This window comes from Theobroma cacao, chromosome 2 (genome assembly GCF_053813885.1).
Source record: "Theobroma cacao isolate CCN51 chromosome 2, ASM5381388v1, whole genome shotgun sequence".
Lineage (NCBI taxonomy): Eukaryota > Viridiplantae > Streptophyta > Magnoliopsida > Malvales > Malvaceae > Theobroma > Theobroma cacao.
Window position 1 is genome coordinate 11,832,784 of NC_142640.1, and position 14,973 is coordinate 11,847,756.

The window sequence follows — 14,973 nt, forward strand, 5'->3', positions numbered from 1 at the left end:
TACGAAAACTAAATCTCCAGCATGGCGTGTAACAACTACGTTTTTCAACATGGCATGTAATAATTAAATTTTCAACATGACGTGTAATAATTAAATTTTCAACATCACATATAATAACTACATTTTTCAATATGACGTATAACAACTAAATTTTCAATATGGCGTGTAACAATTATATTTTCAACATGGCGTGTAATAATTAAATGTTAGAACATGGCGTATAATACTACATTTTTTCAAGCTGCCATGTCATCAGCTCACGCAATTTTCTATTGCATGTGATACACGTTCTATCCACCTATCAACTTAACCTTTAATTATTTTGAAAGGCAACTTAGCCTTTAATTATAAAGAATCGAAAACATTTGGCTCTGAATTATTACAATTGAAATGTTTAACCCTTAATTGAAAAAATATCAAACGTTTAACCCCAATTTAAGCTAAATTGTATAGATTGTCAAGAACTTTTTTGGTTGATCCACTCCATTCTTTCAATTTTTAAAAAATTTGTTGAATGCATTAGAATTTGATTCTTCAGTTTTGTCAAACTTGCTGAATTCTCTCATTCCTTTGACTACATGTAAAATTTTTTCTTCTTTTCTTTGAGGAATAAATGTTTTTCATTTTAGCAGATGTGGTGAAGCAACAAACATAGTAGAGGGGTAAATGATAGGGCCATCTCCCTAGCCTATAAAAATATGAAGGAAGGGTACTTATCTTAACTACCAACCATATAGAGGGTTGATATTCAGATTTTTTTGGTGTATTTAGACAAAGTCCTTTTAAAAAGGAAAAGGCATTTGCAGAAATAAGGAAAAAATCAAAAGAAAAAGAATGGCTTGGAAAAGGGTATGTATTAAAAACTCAACTTTTCTCCATAGTAAACTAATGTGGCCTTGGCATGAACTATGTTCACATAAGTTTATTTATCATCATTTACTTCACAAATTCCAAGTGCACGGCTTCTTGTTTCACTTCTAGTAACAAAAACAATGTAGGAAGATTTTAAGAGGAGCACGAACAAGTAGAAAGAATATGGAAAATGTATGGAAGAAATGGAGATTTAGAAGGAATGAGCAACTAAGTACATCTGCTGATGAGACTGTCAGAGGCACTCTGACTATGTTAAATGAAAACATCAATAAAAAAAGATCAAAGACCTACCATTCTGTTGAGCCACGGTGATCCAAGTGCTCTCCTTTACTTCCGTACTTGTCCTATAGCTGAACAAGCTGTGGCTGATGCTTTTCAGTCTGCTAAATTCAATAGTTACTCTCCATTTGTTAGTATTCTTCCTATTATGAGGTATTTTCTAGCATGTTTATGCTATGAATTCTTATCCTATTGAGCAATTTTCACATATTTACTAATGAATTATCGGGCTGTTTCCAAATATCTCTCATAAGACCTCCCATACCATTTATCTCGAAATGATGTTTACATCACCCTAGGCTGCTCTTAAGCAATGGAAGTCATATTGTTAGTCCTTGCAAATGCTGGTGCCAACATTCTGCTTCCTAGACTAGGTTTTCCAAACTATGAAACTTGTTGTGCATTTAGCGGTATTGAAGGTCGTCATTGCAATCTTCTCCATGAGAAAGGTTGGGAGGTGGATCTTGACATTGTTAAAGCTCTTACAGGTGAGAATACTGCTAGCATAGTTATTATCAACCCTAAAAACACTTGTAGGAATGTGTTCTCCTATGAACATTTGAAAAAATATAACACTTTTTACCCCTTTCTCCTTCTCTTATTCATGATTAAATTTCTATTTCCTAGTTGGCAGTAATAAATTAACAACATAATCACATCCTTTACAAATATAATGACATGAACAATAGGAAGACCAGTAAATTACATCATTTTTATGAATGTGAAGTGCTAAAAGTGTTCTTTATTTAACATTGTTGATTTTAAGTAGTGGAGAAGGCAAGAAAGCTAGAGATCTTGGTCATTATCGACAAAGTTTATGAGCATCTCACTTTTGAAAGCAATCTGTTTGTTCCTACGATAGTATTTGAATCAATTGCTCCTATTATTACTTTTAGTTCTATATCAAAGAAATGGGTTATTCCTGTTAATATTATGAATGAGAGAAAGAACAGAGTATATAGAAGAGATAACGATCAGAACTACTTTTATTAATACAAAACAAGGCTTATAGACCTTGTATACATAAGGAAACATGTAAACATGTTTAACAAGTGTTAGTGTTAATTTACATGCAAATTAACACGTCAAAAAGATAGCTCAAGATTACATTAACTCTAAAAGCAGTACAATGAAGAAAACTGAACAAACTAAAGAAACAAAGTTAGTTTAAAGATAACCATGTGCTACAGCCATGCAAGTATTACTGCTCAACATTCCTCCATAATACTTGCAGCTTGTACATTCATTTTGCTTCTCAAGTACTCAAATCTTGGCTTTCCCAAAGTCTTGGTCATGATATCAGCTAACTGTAGTTCAAAAAAACAATACTGAACATTAATTTCACCTAACTTCTTAGCATCTTTGATGGCATGAAATTTCACTTGAATATGCTTGGTCTTGACATGAAAAATAGGGTTCTTGTGATAGCAATAGCTAACATATTGTCAACCAATAAAGCAATAGGAAATTTTGAGGAAACTGTAAATCAATGAGCATTTTTCTCAACCAAATAGCTTGGTTGGAAATTACAGCAGTTGATATATACTCTGCTTCACCTGTAGATTGAGCAATAATGGACTGTTTATGTGAGTTCCAATAAAAAGCTCCATTTCCAATAGTAAAAACATAGCTTGAAGATCTATTGGAATCATCTATATTACTTGCCTAATCACTGTCAAAGTATGTAGTAAGAAGGAAGTTTGGATTTTTAGTATAATAAATTCCAAAGTTTAGAGTGCCCTTTAAATACTTAAGTATACATTTTCCAGCTACTTAGTGAAGATGAGTAGATTCTTTCATGAATTTAGATAGCAAGCTAACAAAATACATGATGTTTGGTCTTAAAGAGCATATGTAAAGGAGGCTGCCAATCAAGCTTTCGAACTGAAATGGATCCTTTAACTTGCTTCCACTATTCATTGAAAATTTCTCATTTACAGTTAATGGTGTAGCTGTAGGTTTACACTAGAGCATATAAAACCTTCTTAGATACTCATTGACATAATTTTGTTGAGATAGAAATTCCTCTGCAACATATTATTTAATCTCAAGGCCAAGGAATAAACTCATTAATCCCAAGTCAGTCATCTCGAATTCATTTTGCAATTGTTTCTTAAACAGTTGCAAAATGGCATCATCTCCTCCTATAATCAATAAGTCATCTACATATAGTGAAACAACTAATGGAGATTGATTTTCACACATGAGTATATACAATGTAGCTTCATTACTACTGTTTGTAAACCTTTGGAAATCAAATAAGCATCAATTTTGTTATACTAGGATCATGGGGCTTGTTTCAAACCATACAAAGCTTTATGAAGTTTCTAAACTTTGTCTAGTTCATCTTTTATTTCAAATCCTTCAGGCTAATTAACATAGATTTCTTTTTCAAGAATTCTATTAAGGAAGGCAGACTTCACATCAAGATGATATATATCCATCCCAAGGCAACAAACAAGGCTAACAATAGTTGAATTGTATCAAATCTTGCCACTGGAGCAAACGTTTCCCAGTAATCAACACCAGGTTGTTGACTGTACCTTTTCACCACCAGTCCAACTTTATGTCTATTGAGAGAGCCATCGTGATTTAGCTTCATTTTGTAGATCCATTTGACCTCAATTATGTTTTTATTTGGAGGTCGATCAACTAGCGACCAAGTGCCACTTTTGTTGATCATATAAAGCTCTTCATTCATAGCAGCTATCTACTCTAGTTGTTTAGTGGCACCTGCATAAGAAGTGGGTTCTTCGATTGCAGCTAAACTCTTATAATATATATCATTGAGTGATCGAGTTCCTCTCATAGGCTCATCATGAACATTTTGATTAACATCAAACTTAGTTTTTGGAAGAGAATGAATTATACTTGGACTTTGAGACTCTACAGCATCTTGCATATCCCAATTCCAACTTGCAGCTTCATCAAAACTAGATATCTGCTGATAACCACTCTACCAGCAATAGGAAAGTAGGCTTTGTAAGCTTTAGACTTAGAGCTATAGCCAATAAAGATGGCTTTTTGAACTCTGTATTGCAACTTATCTCTCATGGCTTTTGGTACATGGACATAAAAAATGCAACCAAAGTCTCTCAAATGCTCTATTGAAGGTCTTTGATCAAACCAGACTTCATATGGTGATTTCCCACCTAGTGCTCGAGGAGGAAGTATATTCTATAGATATACTGCAGTATTGCAAGCTTCTGCCTAGAGCTTTGTAGCAAGATTCTTCTCAAATAACAGAGTTTTTGCCATATCAAGAATAGTCTTATTTTTCTTTTCACTGACACCATTTTGTTAAGGATAAGCTGCACAGAACTGATGACAAATAACTATAGCTGTAATAAAATTAGTAAATTCTTTAGAAATATATTCTCATCCATTGTCAGTTTTGAGAACTTTAATTCCAGAGCCAGTATCAACTTCAACCAAAGCTTTAAATTTATGAAATAACTCAAATACTTCAGATTTAGCTTTCATGAAGTATATCCAGCACCATCGAGTTTTGTCATCAACAAAAATCAAGTAATATCTGCTGTCATTCAATGATTCTACTTTTATTGGTCTTGTTATATCAAAATGGATCAAATGAAGCTTGCTGTTGGCTCTACTGTTGCTTACAGATGGAAAAGACTTTCTTGAAAGCTTGCCATACTAACATGCACTACAAATTGAGCCTTCATTAGTCAACTTAGGTAAGTTTTTCAAGGAACCAGAAGTACTAACCTGTTTGAGACCCTTGTAGTTAAAATGACTATACCGTTTGTGCTACAGATTAGTCAAGTTTGAATCTGAGTTAATTTCTTGTAAACATAACTGATCAACAGTCACAATAAAGCATCTCTTTTGCATAGTTATAGTCATTAAATAAGAACCAAAGGCATCAAATATAACATAGGCATTATCCTTGAACAGTAAAGCATAGTGATTTTCAACTAATTGTACAACACTTAATAAATTAGAAGTGAGAGAAGGCACTAACAAAACTTCAGAGATATACCTAAGACTTGTGGATGCATGCACTTCAACCATACCTTTGCCAATAACTTGAAGATTAATGTCATTTCCTATTTTGACCCTTAAATGGTAACTCTTATTTAAGTTCACAAAAGCAACTTCAGTTGGACTAACATGATTTGAACTCCCACTATCTAGTAACCATTCTTGATTATCAACTTCATTTACTAACTTTTCCAAGGCCATGAACAGATTTTTGTCAAGATTGACAGTAACTTCAACTGTCTGAAGATCTTTATTAGTAGTTGAGGACTTCTTCTTGCACACTTTCTCAACATGTCCCATTTCATTACAAGCTTAACATTTAGCATCTGATCTGAACTAGCACTGATCTTCAAAATGATTTATTTTCTTATAATAAATGCAAACCTTGTACTTACCTTTCTTGGTTGAAGATTGACTTGCATGTGAAGCGTTCTTCTGTTTATCTTTGGTAAACTTCTTGCTATGAGAATCTGCATTAACTCTGCCTTTGCTCGAAGCAATTAAAACACTTTCAACATCTGCTTCCAATCGAGCTGACCTTTTTTGTTCAGTGGCTTGAAGTGAACTAACCAATTCTGACATTGTGAGTTGAGATAGGTCCTTAGCTTGTTTTATTGATGTAATAGTTGCTTCAAATTTCTCAAGAAGCTGATGAGAATTTTCTAAACAAATCGAGTTTCTGACAAATCATCTCAAACAGCCTCATTTGGTTCACCAATTGACTGATTTGACTAATATAATCCTCAACAGATTGTGACTCCTTCATCCTAATCAATTCAAACTCTCTTCAAAGGTTCTGAGCTTGTATTTACTTGGTCTTTGTTACGCCTGCATAATCTTCCTTAAGCTTGGTTCATGTTTTTTTTGCAGTTTTACAACTCATAATTCTGCTGAAGATTTTTTCAAACACAACAGTGTGAATGAAGGACAAAGCTTTGTATCGCTTTGTTATTTCTTTAGAGTATTGTTGGATTTGATTTATGGTTGCATTGTCTTTCAAGACAGTAGGTTCTTCTTCAGTTTCGATGGCTGACCAGAGATCATAACCTCTTAGAAAAGCCTCCATCTTGACAACCCATACTTGATAGTTTTTGCCATCAAATATAAATGGAGACACATGAGAAGCTGACAGTGAAGACATGTTGAAAATATGGGAAGAGAAAACTACACAGATGAAAGGAAGATTCTTACTTTTTCAAGTCCAACAAGATTCTACAATTGCTCTGATACCATATTAATATTATGAATGAGAGAAAGAACAAAGTACATAGAAGAAATAATGATCAAAACTATTTTTATTAATACAAAACAAGGCTTATATACCTTGTGTACATAAGGAACACCCATAAACATGTTTAACAAGTGTAAGTGTTAATTTACATGCAAACTAACACGCAAAAGGACAACTCAAGATTACATTAACTCTAAAACTAGTACAACGAAGCAAACTGAACAAACTAAAAAAACAAGGTTAGTTTGAAGATAGCTACGTACTACAACCATGCAAGTATTACTGCTCAACAGTTCCTAGTTGGCAACTTGATTGGCTAGTTACGAGTGATCCTGATGGCATCCTTAAAAATTTTGGGATTTCTTTCTTCTCTCTCTTACACACAGAGAGATATCTTCTTGTTAAGACCTCCAATAAAGCTACTTGGCTTTGTATACCAAACTAAAAAAGTTGGTTGACTAATTGTGGAGATTGAACGACTATTGATGAAATGCTAAAAATATGGATTCTTCATATGCTATATCGCCATCAAAAGGAGAAAAGCTTATGCAACTCTTATGATTTATATAATTCAATCCAAATGGCAGATATCATCATCGACCTCATAACCTTTCCAAGTTTCATATGTTAGTTCAAATACAAAACGAACATAAGTGCAATGCAAGTAAATGATTCTCTATACATATAAGTTATTTCTAGAAACATTTAACATTTTTAACGTTAAAAGATAGCAAATGATTCCAAATGCTTTCTTAACAACACACATGGTGGGTGATGGGAGTAGCATTAGGTTTTGGTCAAACCCGTGGGTTGGAGAAGTTACGCTATCGAAACTTTTCCCAAAGATGTTTGCCCTTACACAGAATGAAGAGAGGTTCATTAATGAACAAGGAATATGGAACGAAAATGTATGGACTTGGAACGTTGAGTTGAGAAGACAATCATTTGGATGGGAGCAAGACCAATGGCAACAACTTAATCACTCGATTAGTGAATTTCACTTGTGTCAGGAGCTACCAGATTCGGTTGCATGAAAAATGTCTACTTCAACTTCTTACAAGATTAATCCTTTTGCAAGCAAGTGCTTAAAAGAGAATCTTCTAAGGTAAATGTTTGGAGGAACATATGGACCAATCTTGTGCCACACCAGATTGAAGTGTTTTGTTGGCAGGCTCTCCACAAAAAGGTGGTTGTCAAGTATGAGCTTGCTAGAAGAAGCTTGATAAGTTGGGAGGCTATGACATGTGTACTATGTAACGGGGATCAAGAGACCGTGCAACATCTTCTTATTCATTGACAAGAAGTATAGAATGTGTGGCAGTGGTGGGGAAGGAATGGGGGGTTGAATGAGTTGTCCCTGCTGATTTGATTAGTGCCTTTCACTCAAGAAATGGAATGGAAATTGGAAAGGGGAACAAATCTGTTTGGAAAATGGTTTCTATGATGTAATATAGTCAATGGCTTGATCGAAATGATAAAGTGTTTAGAGGCATGGAATGGAAAGCTGATCAAGTTTTCGAGCTGGTCAAATTAAGAGTTGTAACATGGGCAAAGACTAAATGGCCCCAAGAGTATGGCTAGGTTCCTGACACATATAGGTTTCCAGCTATGGGTGCGGGTCTGAGGGAAAACAAGACAAGCAAACAAGTAGAGGAATGGCGTACTTTACCATGTGGCATTATGAAGTTCAATGTGGTGAAGCAAGGATGGGGGGTTATGAGGAACAAAGATGGATGCGTAAAAATTGTTTTATCCAAATCCATAGGAGTGGAAGACTCAAGTGTGGCTGAAATCAAAGCAATTGAAAGTAACTCACAAAACACAGTTAAATGGACTAATTATTCATTGGAAGCCCCTTGGAGACTTAAGAAATGTGTTTTGCACACTGAAAGACTGAAGAAGAAAATAAAGAGATGGGAGATTAAACACATTTTTAGAGTAAGTAACCAACTGGCTGACAGCCTTGCTAAAGTTCTTCAGCTTGGAATTTATATACATGAATAAGGATGATTTTTCAGAAAATTGCTGTCAAATTTCTTAGAACAGGTACATTCAACTATTTTGCTTTTATATCATCAGATTGCTGAGCAGATAAAAGCGTGTCTCAATATAGGCTCGGATCCTGTAACCTTCATTCAGGTTTTACCGTTCCTCTTTGTTTGCCTGCATATCTTAGTGTGCTGATAATTCTTCGAGTTTGTCGCTCATATTTTTTCTTCAACTGACGTCAAAATTATAATGATGCAAGTGGTCTTTCTAACAGGGGGCTCTTCCTCAAAACCTTGAGAAAACTAATAAAGATTTCTTCTCGAAATACATCAACATACTAAAACAAACTTCAGACATTCTTTGTGATAGAATTAAGGAGATTCCGTGCATAACTTGTCCTCAAAAACCCAAAGGATCAGTGTTTATAATGGTGAGAAAGATCATAAAGCTGATGCAGTTTTATCTTTCAAAGTAAAACAAGTCAAACATAAACTTAGCATGTTCATTGCAGGTTAAACTGGACTTGTCACTACTAGAAGGAATTGATGATGATATGGACTTTTGTGTTAAGCTGGCTATGGGGGAATCTGTCAGTATTCTGCCTGGTGAGAAATGTAGTCCTTTATTATGTACTTGACAGAAAATAGCTGTAGCGGACTGAGGAAAGAATTTATAACTATTCTTCAAGAATAGTGCAGAACCTATAGCATGATATATATTATTAACTATCCAAACAAATAAAAAATTCTTTTAAGTTCATAATGTTAGGGAGGTAGAATAGACTTTTTTTTTTTTTTTTTTTTTACAGCTGCTTGAACTAATCATTCACTAATTTGCATTACAAATAGCTAGAACCTGATATAACATTAGAAGAAAATATCCTCAAGATGTTAAAACCAAACCAATCTCTTCATCATTTTATCCTTTTGTGCGTCTTGATAGGACAAATTGTTTCTTCCTCAATTTTTATGATTGCCAGCTTCAATATTGGAATGAATTTTAGTGTTTTCTTGGAATCTACTTATATAAAATTGTAATGTATATGAAAACTACATAGGCACTTTGCTAGAAAACAACTTTTGCATGTCATTGAAAACGATTATTGACCTGAAACCACTTCAAGTTTGAGCTCGTGTCTAGTAGAAGAATTTCTTAAGTGTTCCAGATAGTTCTCGGATGCTGTTTTCCTTGATTAATTGCTTAATTCAGTAGCATTAGCAGCCTTGTCTTTATGTTCCTCTGCGTCAGTAAATTTGGTCATGCATCATTAAAAAAAGGAGCAAAGAGTACATTCAAGTGTATGATAAGACAAAAACGCATGCTTCAGTAATATTCATGTGGTGCTAAACACAATCATATTTCAGTGGAGGAGGACTAAAACACAATCATATTTCAGTCATTTAAACAGTGGTTCACCAGACTTTTTAAGGAGAAGTGAAATTGGTGTCTTGAATGAGTAAATATCTCATTAGAAATCAAAGCACTTATAAGGTAAAGTTATCAAAGCAACTCTTTAACTGGACATGAATGTGCCAGAAGAAAAGATTAGATAGATTAAAAATATAGAGAGTGAAGCTGCTTCGAATTTGTGCATGCCACACAGCACAAACCATCCAAAAGAAATGAAATCCACCAGCAAGCCCAAAACGCTTGGTCCAAATCGAACAAATGGACTTGTATGGTTATGGACCCCTCACTAAGCACCGAGAAAGAAAACCGTTCCATTTTTCTTACCGTTGTAGCACCGGAGTCAAGGCCCCACCACCCCCGCCTTTGACTTTTCAAAAATCCCCTCCAACGGCTCCTTCCGTTCTTAAGCAAACCCTCCAATTCCAATCCCTCAGGAACCCCATCTCCCCTTTTAGTTTTTCCTCTGTCTCAATCAAAATCCTCTTCCAAACAAAACTCGGAGATCTCGTCGCATTGAATTCTAACATCATTTTCTTTCGCTCTTCTTCTCATTTGCTATCACAAAACCCGCAAATCTTGCTCGCAATTAATTCAAAGAAAATCAGCTCGAAATAAAAATGGATTCAATTTCAACCCCGCCTTCCCATCGCTCGAACCCAAACTCTCAGACCAAATCGGCTTCTCGTTTAGCAAGAATCGGCTGCTCTGTTATTGAATCGGAAGAGCAAAAAAGACCCACAATCCCACATCTCTCTTTGGACCACATTTCTCCGTCTCCCAAGAAGACGACGACTCCTACTTCACCATCCGCTGTTTCTCTCAGATCATCCACCAACTCTCTTCCTCTCCAAGAACTTCTGCTTCTCTCCCCCGCTTCTCCTCTGCGAAGATCAAGATCCCGACTCGCTGATAGGATTGAAATGGCAGAGGAAGGTGCCTCAGAGCAAGGTAGTTCTCGGAGGAGGTGCAAAAGCAGAGCTGCCCAGATGGGTCTTTTGGGATGTGGGTCGCCTAGGAATAATAGAAGGTCAAGGAGGAGAATGGAGATGGAGTTAAGAGAAGATAGGGATTTGGTTTTGGGTGATGAGATGGGGAAACCAAGAAAAAGGCGGCATAGTGGGAAATCGAAGAAGGAGAAGCTCAGTTTGGTGCCTTGTCTTCCTTCTTCATGTTCGTCTCCAAGTAAGAGCCAGCTCTGTTTCTTTCCTCCCTTTTAATGTATCTTTTTTTTGGATTTTTTAAATTGATCTTTAATTGTTGTTTTAATCGTTTAGAAGCTGAAGATTCCGAAAAAGGTAATCTTGACCGAATGGGGGAAATGATTGGTGATTTGGTTATGTGGAGAGATGTTGCAAAGTCAAGCCTGTGGTTTGGATTTGGATGTTTATGTTTCTTCTCTTCTTTTTTTACCAAAGGAGTTACTTTTAGGTAATGTTCGCTTGCTTTTTATTTTCCTAAGTTGATTTTCTTCATTTTCGGGTTTTGGCCGACTCATCTAACTCTGCTTATTCTCATGTCTTTAGCATTTTCTCCTTGATATCTCAAATCGGTCTTCTGTTTTTGGGCGTTTCCTTCTTCTCGAACTCAATATGTCATAATGTTGAGAAGAGGAATGAATTCAAGCTGAGCGAAGAAGATTTTTTGAAACTAGCTAGACTGATACTTCCAGCTACGAATCTTGCAATTTCAAAGACGAGAGAGCTCTTCTCTGGGGAACCATCCATGACCCTCAAGGTGATCACCCAAAGTTCAAAGTTCAGTCCAAGAATTGTTCTTAATACTTTTAAGAATCAAAATTAAGATTTCCTAAATGAATAGAATTAGAGTTAGAGCTATTTTACCTAAATCATTAATGTATCAGGCTTGTTTTTTTGATTGCAGGTAGCTCCATTGCTCCTCCTTGGAGCTGAGTATGGCCACATTATAACCCTGCGGAGGCTCTGTGCATTTGGTATATAATCGTTATAATGCTCTTATCTATTAAATTTGCGACTATCTGAAAATTTTGATGTGGAATTGCTGTTTACCTTTGAGCAGGGTTTTTCTTAAGCTTCTCCTTGCCAAAACTTTATTCATGCTACTCCAGTCCGATAAGTCAGAAAGGTATGTAATAACCGCCCGTATGCTTGTGGATTGTTTTTGATCTTGCAATTTATTGATGGGAGTAGATTTGGGCATGCAGCTGGGTACATGAAACAATGGGTCATTGAAGCTTGGGGAGCTTGCTCTCATAAAAAGGTTGTGGCAGCTTCAGCAGCCACAGCCTTTTGGAATCTCTCTAGCGTAAAAACTCGTGTTTTCACTGGTAAGTTGAATATGACAGTAACCTTGGCTATGATTTTAACTGTCAACAAACAAATTGTGAGATCTTACTCCTCTCCTTAGGTTAACTTTGATTACTTTCTTGCAGCATTCATATCCCTGGTAATAATCAGGTATTACCGTCAACATCAAGTGCAAAAGTCAGATGAAGAGGAGGCAGAAGAGCTGGAAGTAGAGCGGCCAGAGCAGGCTTTGGTGGTGGCAGGAGAGAAATCACAGAAGAACTAATTTGGTTCTGTACTCGTATTGAAATTCTAACACAATAAAATGTTGTTTTTTCAATAGACTGATGAGTAAAGTATATTGGTCTATATCGAAACCTAACAATGAAGCATTAATGTTTGACATGTATAATAAAAAGGCGTTTGTGTTTCTTGTTCATCTTTGATCATCTTGTCGGCTGATGCAAAATAAAGGTGACAATTCTGTTATCAGAAACTATATTCTGGGTGAATGTTTGCAACAAAAGAATCTAACCAAGGGGAAAAAAAGCATAAACAAAAGAATGAAAATTACTTTGCTCAATCACACCAGGAACTTCTCATTTGTTTGATCTTTTTTCTGATCGATATTTCTGCCATTGGAGCAGTGGATTCAGCCGTAGCAATCACCAATCTTTCTGTTTCTCAGTGAGATGCCCCTATGCTTAGGATGGCTTAATTTTCAACAGCAGATTTATATAACCTCAACCGAGGGTGGTCCATTTCAGGAAAGTAGATTGAAGTAGACACAGTATGTATCTATCTAGTCCAAAAAGTAGCCTTCTTAATGAAAGGATAGTCTTAGGCACCCAAAAACGTAAAAAAAATTACAGCTTGAGCACGCTAAGGCCTTTGTGCCAGGACAATAAGTGATAAATTTTACTAATATCATCAATCTAAAGCCTAACACATTGGTTCAACTGTAATATTGTTACTCATATTGGGGGGTTAATCCTCATAACAAGGAGATTTCTTTGATAATAATCCACTACTGCTGACAAATCAAGAAGAAGAGGAGGCCAGCGGAAGGCCTTGGACCATTGGCAATGGCAGGAATTGCATCACAGAAGTAGGATTTTCATTCTGTTTTTTCAAATTGTCAAGAAGAGTCCGCTGAAGTATTGAGGACTTAAAGGTAAAAAGTGATCCTTGATGTTCAACATTTGTGTGTGAAATGAAAAGACTATTTTTCTAGAATATTTTAGATCAACGTGTATCTGGAAATGAAAAGACTATAGCTTAAAGAGCTTTTTTTTTTAATATGGAAAGGAGATTTGAATTTTATTTTTTAAGCACGAAATCGTATATCGACCAATGAGGTGATTGTTGGATGCAACTATTGCTTGAAACTGGGTAGTGATTCTTTCCTTTTATTATTTAATTACAAATTTGACTTCTGCACGACAAATAATTTGCACAAGAAGCTTATTAAGTAAGTAGTTAGTAGTACAACAGCGCTGAGCAGGGGAGAGGGCTGGTCCTCCTAAAACCATTGAGCTTCCCATCCAATAAGATTCAAACACGTGTGAAAGCCCAATAACCCTCCATCCCCGCTATATTAACCCCCATCCCCACTTGACTGAAAGATCAACAGCCCATCCAAGTTCCCAAATCACCCAAAAACCCTATATAAACTTTCCTAATTGTTAGGGTTTTGGAGAAACTAACCTTTTTTTTCTTTGAAAAAAAAAATTGAGAAATGGCCACAGCGACGGCGCCTTCGACGGGACAGGTGACGGCGAAGAGAAAGCCGGTTTTCGTGAAAGTGGAGGAGTTGAAGCCGGGTACAGGCGGGCACACTTTGATCGTCAAAGTGGTAGAGACGACCCCAGTGAAGCCTTCCCAGAGGCCCAACAGGGCCCGTTCTCTCCTATCCCGGCCCGCCCCTCCGGCTCGTATCGCTGAGTGCCTTGTCGGGGACGAGACTGGCACCATCATCTTCACTGCTCGCAACGAACAAGGTATCTATTTTCCCTTTAAATCTTGTTTTTTTTTTTTTTTTGTCTGGCATAGATATTTATAGCCTTTAAATTTTAATAATTTTATTTGTTGGGTTTTATTGAATTACTGCTCTGTTTCATTGCGAAGCAAATTTGGTTGTATAGAAATTATTAGCGTAATATGATGCTTGGAAAACCAACTTTATATTTTGCTGTGCCTTCATTTGTAGAATTATTTTGTACTTGGAATTGTTTGTGGGTTTGGTCTAAAACAGGGAAGCACCTGATGTAAAGAGTTTGATGACAAGGCTTAATTGATTTTGAGTTTAGGTTCTGCAGTTTTAAGAAGAGCTGCAATTGTTATTTGCATATTATGATTTTGGTCTTAATAAATGATGCTTAATCTGATGCAGTTGACCTTATGAAGCATGGTGCAACTGTGATTTTGCGTAATGCCAAGATTGTTATGTTCAAGCGAACGACAATGAGGCTAGCAGTCGACAAGTGGGGGCGTATCGAGGTCACTGAACCTGCTAAGTTTGAGGTTAAAGAAGATAACAATCTTTCTTTAGTTGAATATGAGCTTGTTACAGTTCCTGATCAGGGTCTGAATTAGGGCTTTGAGTGAATGGATATATATATATATATTTTGAAGCAAGTGAATATTTAAGAGTAACCGTAGGGCTTGATTCTTGATTTTGTAATTGAGATGCAGTCTTCATTAGTATGGGACATATTTCATTGTCAGGTGTTTTTCTTTTTTCTTTGGCCCTTTACAAACTGTGATGATCAGCTTAAATTTGGTGAAGTGGGTAGTAACAAATACTACTATTATTATTTGCTTAGGCTTTCCCATTGGTGATGGTATGTGCTACGCACTAAACTCCGCTCATGTGATATATTGATCTTAGATTGAGGAAATTAAATGTCAATTTATCCTTTC

The 14,973-nt window shown here is 36.0% G+C and overlaps 2 protein-coding genes and 1 pseudogene across 2 annotated transcripts; all 3 read left to right on the plus strand.

Moving 5' to 3' along the window:
• The first annotated feature begins 1,035 nt into the window (after nucleotides 1–1,035).
• Nucleotides 1,036–9,014, plus strand: LOC18608757 (putative aminotransferase TAT2; annotated as a pseudogene).
• A 1,190-nt stretch (nucleotides 9,015–10,204) lies between these two features.
• LOC18608758 (Reticulon family protein) lies at nucleotides 10,205–12,490 on the plus strand. Its single transcript, XM_007043605.3, has 7 exons — nucleotides 10,205–10,969; nucleotides 11,062–11,215; nucleotides 11,311–11,521; nucleotides 11,669–11,738; nucleotides 11,825–11,890; nucleotides 11,970–12,092; nucleotides 12,198–12,490. Exons 1-7 carry the CDS (start codon nucleotides 10,405–10,407, stop codon nucleotides 12,335–12,337), a joined length of 1,329 nt encoding a protein of 442 aa, XP_007043667.3. The 5' UTR covers nucleotides 10,205–10,404; the 3' UTR covers nucleotides 12,338–12,490.
• A 1,058-nt stretch (nucleotides 12,491–13,548) lies between these two features.
• On the plus strand, nucleotides 13,549–14,870 carry LOC18608759 (Nucleic acid-binding, OB-fold-like protein). The gene is made up of 2 exons (XM_007043608.3): nucleotides 13,549–14,051; nucleotides 14,444–14,870. Exons 1-2 carry the CDS (start codon nucleotides 13,790–13,792, stop codon nucleotides 14,644–14,646), a joined length of 465 nt encoding a protein of 154 aa, XP_007043670.1. The 5' UTR covers nucleotides 13,549–13,789; the 3' UTR covers nucleotides 14,647–14,870.
• The last annotated feature ends 103 nt before the right edge of the window (nucleotides 14,871–14,973 follow it).

Coding starts and splice junctions, on each gene's coding strand:
- LOC18608758 (XM_007043605.3), top strand. CDS start 10,405: ATGGATTCAATTTCAACCCCGCCTTCCCATCGCTCGAACCCAAACTCT. Junction 10,970..11,061: donor TTCTTCATGTTCGTCTCCAA/GTAAGAGCCAGC, acceptor TTAATCGTTTAG/AAGCTGAAGATTCCGAAAAA. Junction 11,522..11,668: donor AACCATCCATGACCCTCAAG/GTGATCACCCAA, acceptor TTTTGATTGCAG/GTAGCTCCATTGCTCCTCCT.
- LOC18608759 (XM_007043608.3), top strand. CDS start 13,790: ATGGCCACAGCGACGGCGCCTTCGACGGGACAGGTGACGGCGAAGAGA. Junction 14,052..14,443: donor CACTGCTCGCAACGAACAAG/GTATCTATTTTC, acceptor AATCTGATGCAG/TTGACCTTATGAAGCATGGT.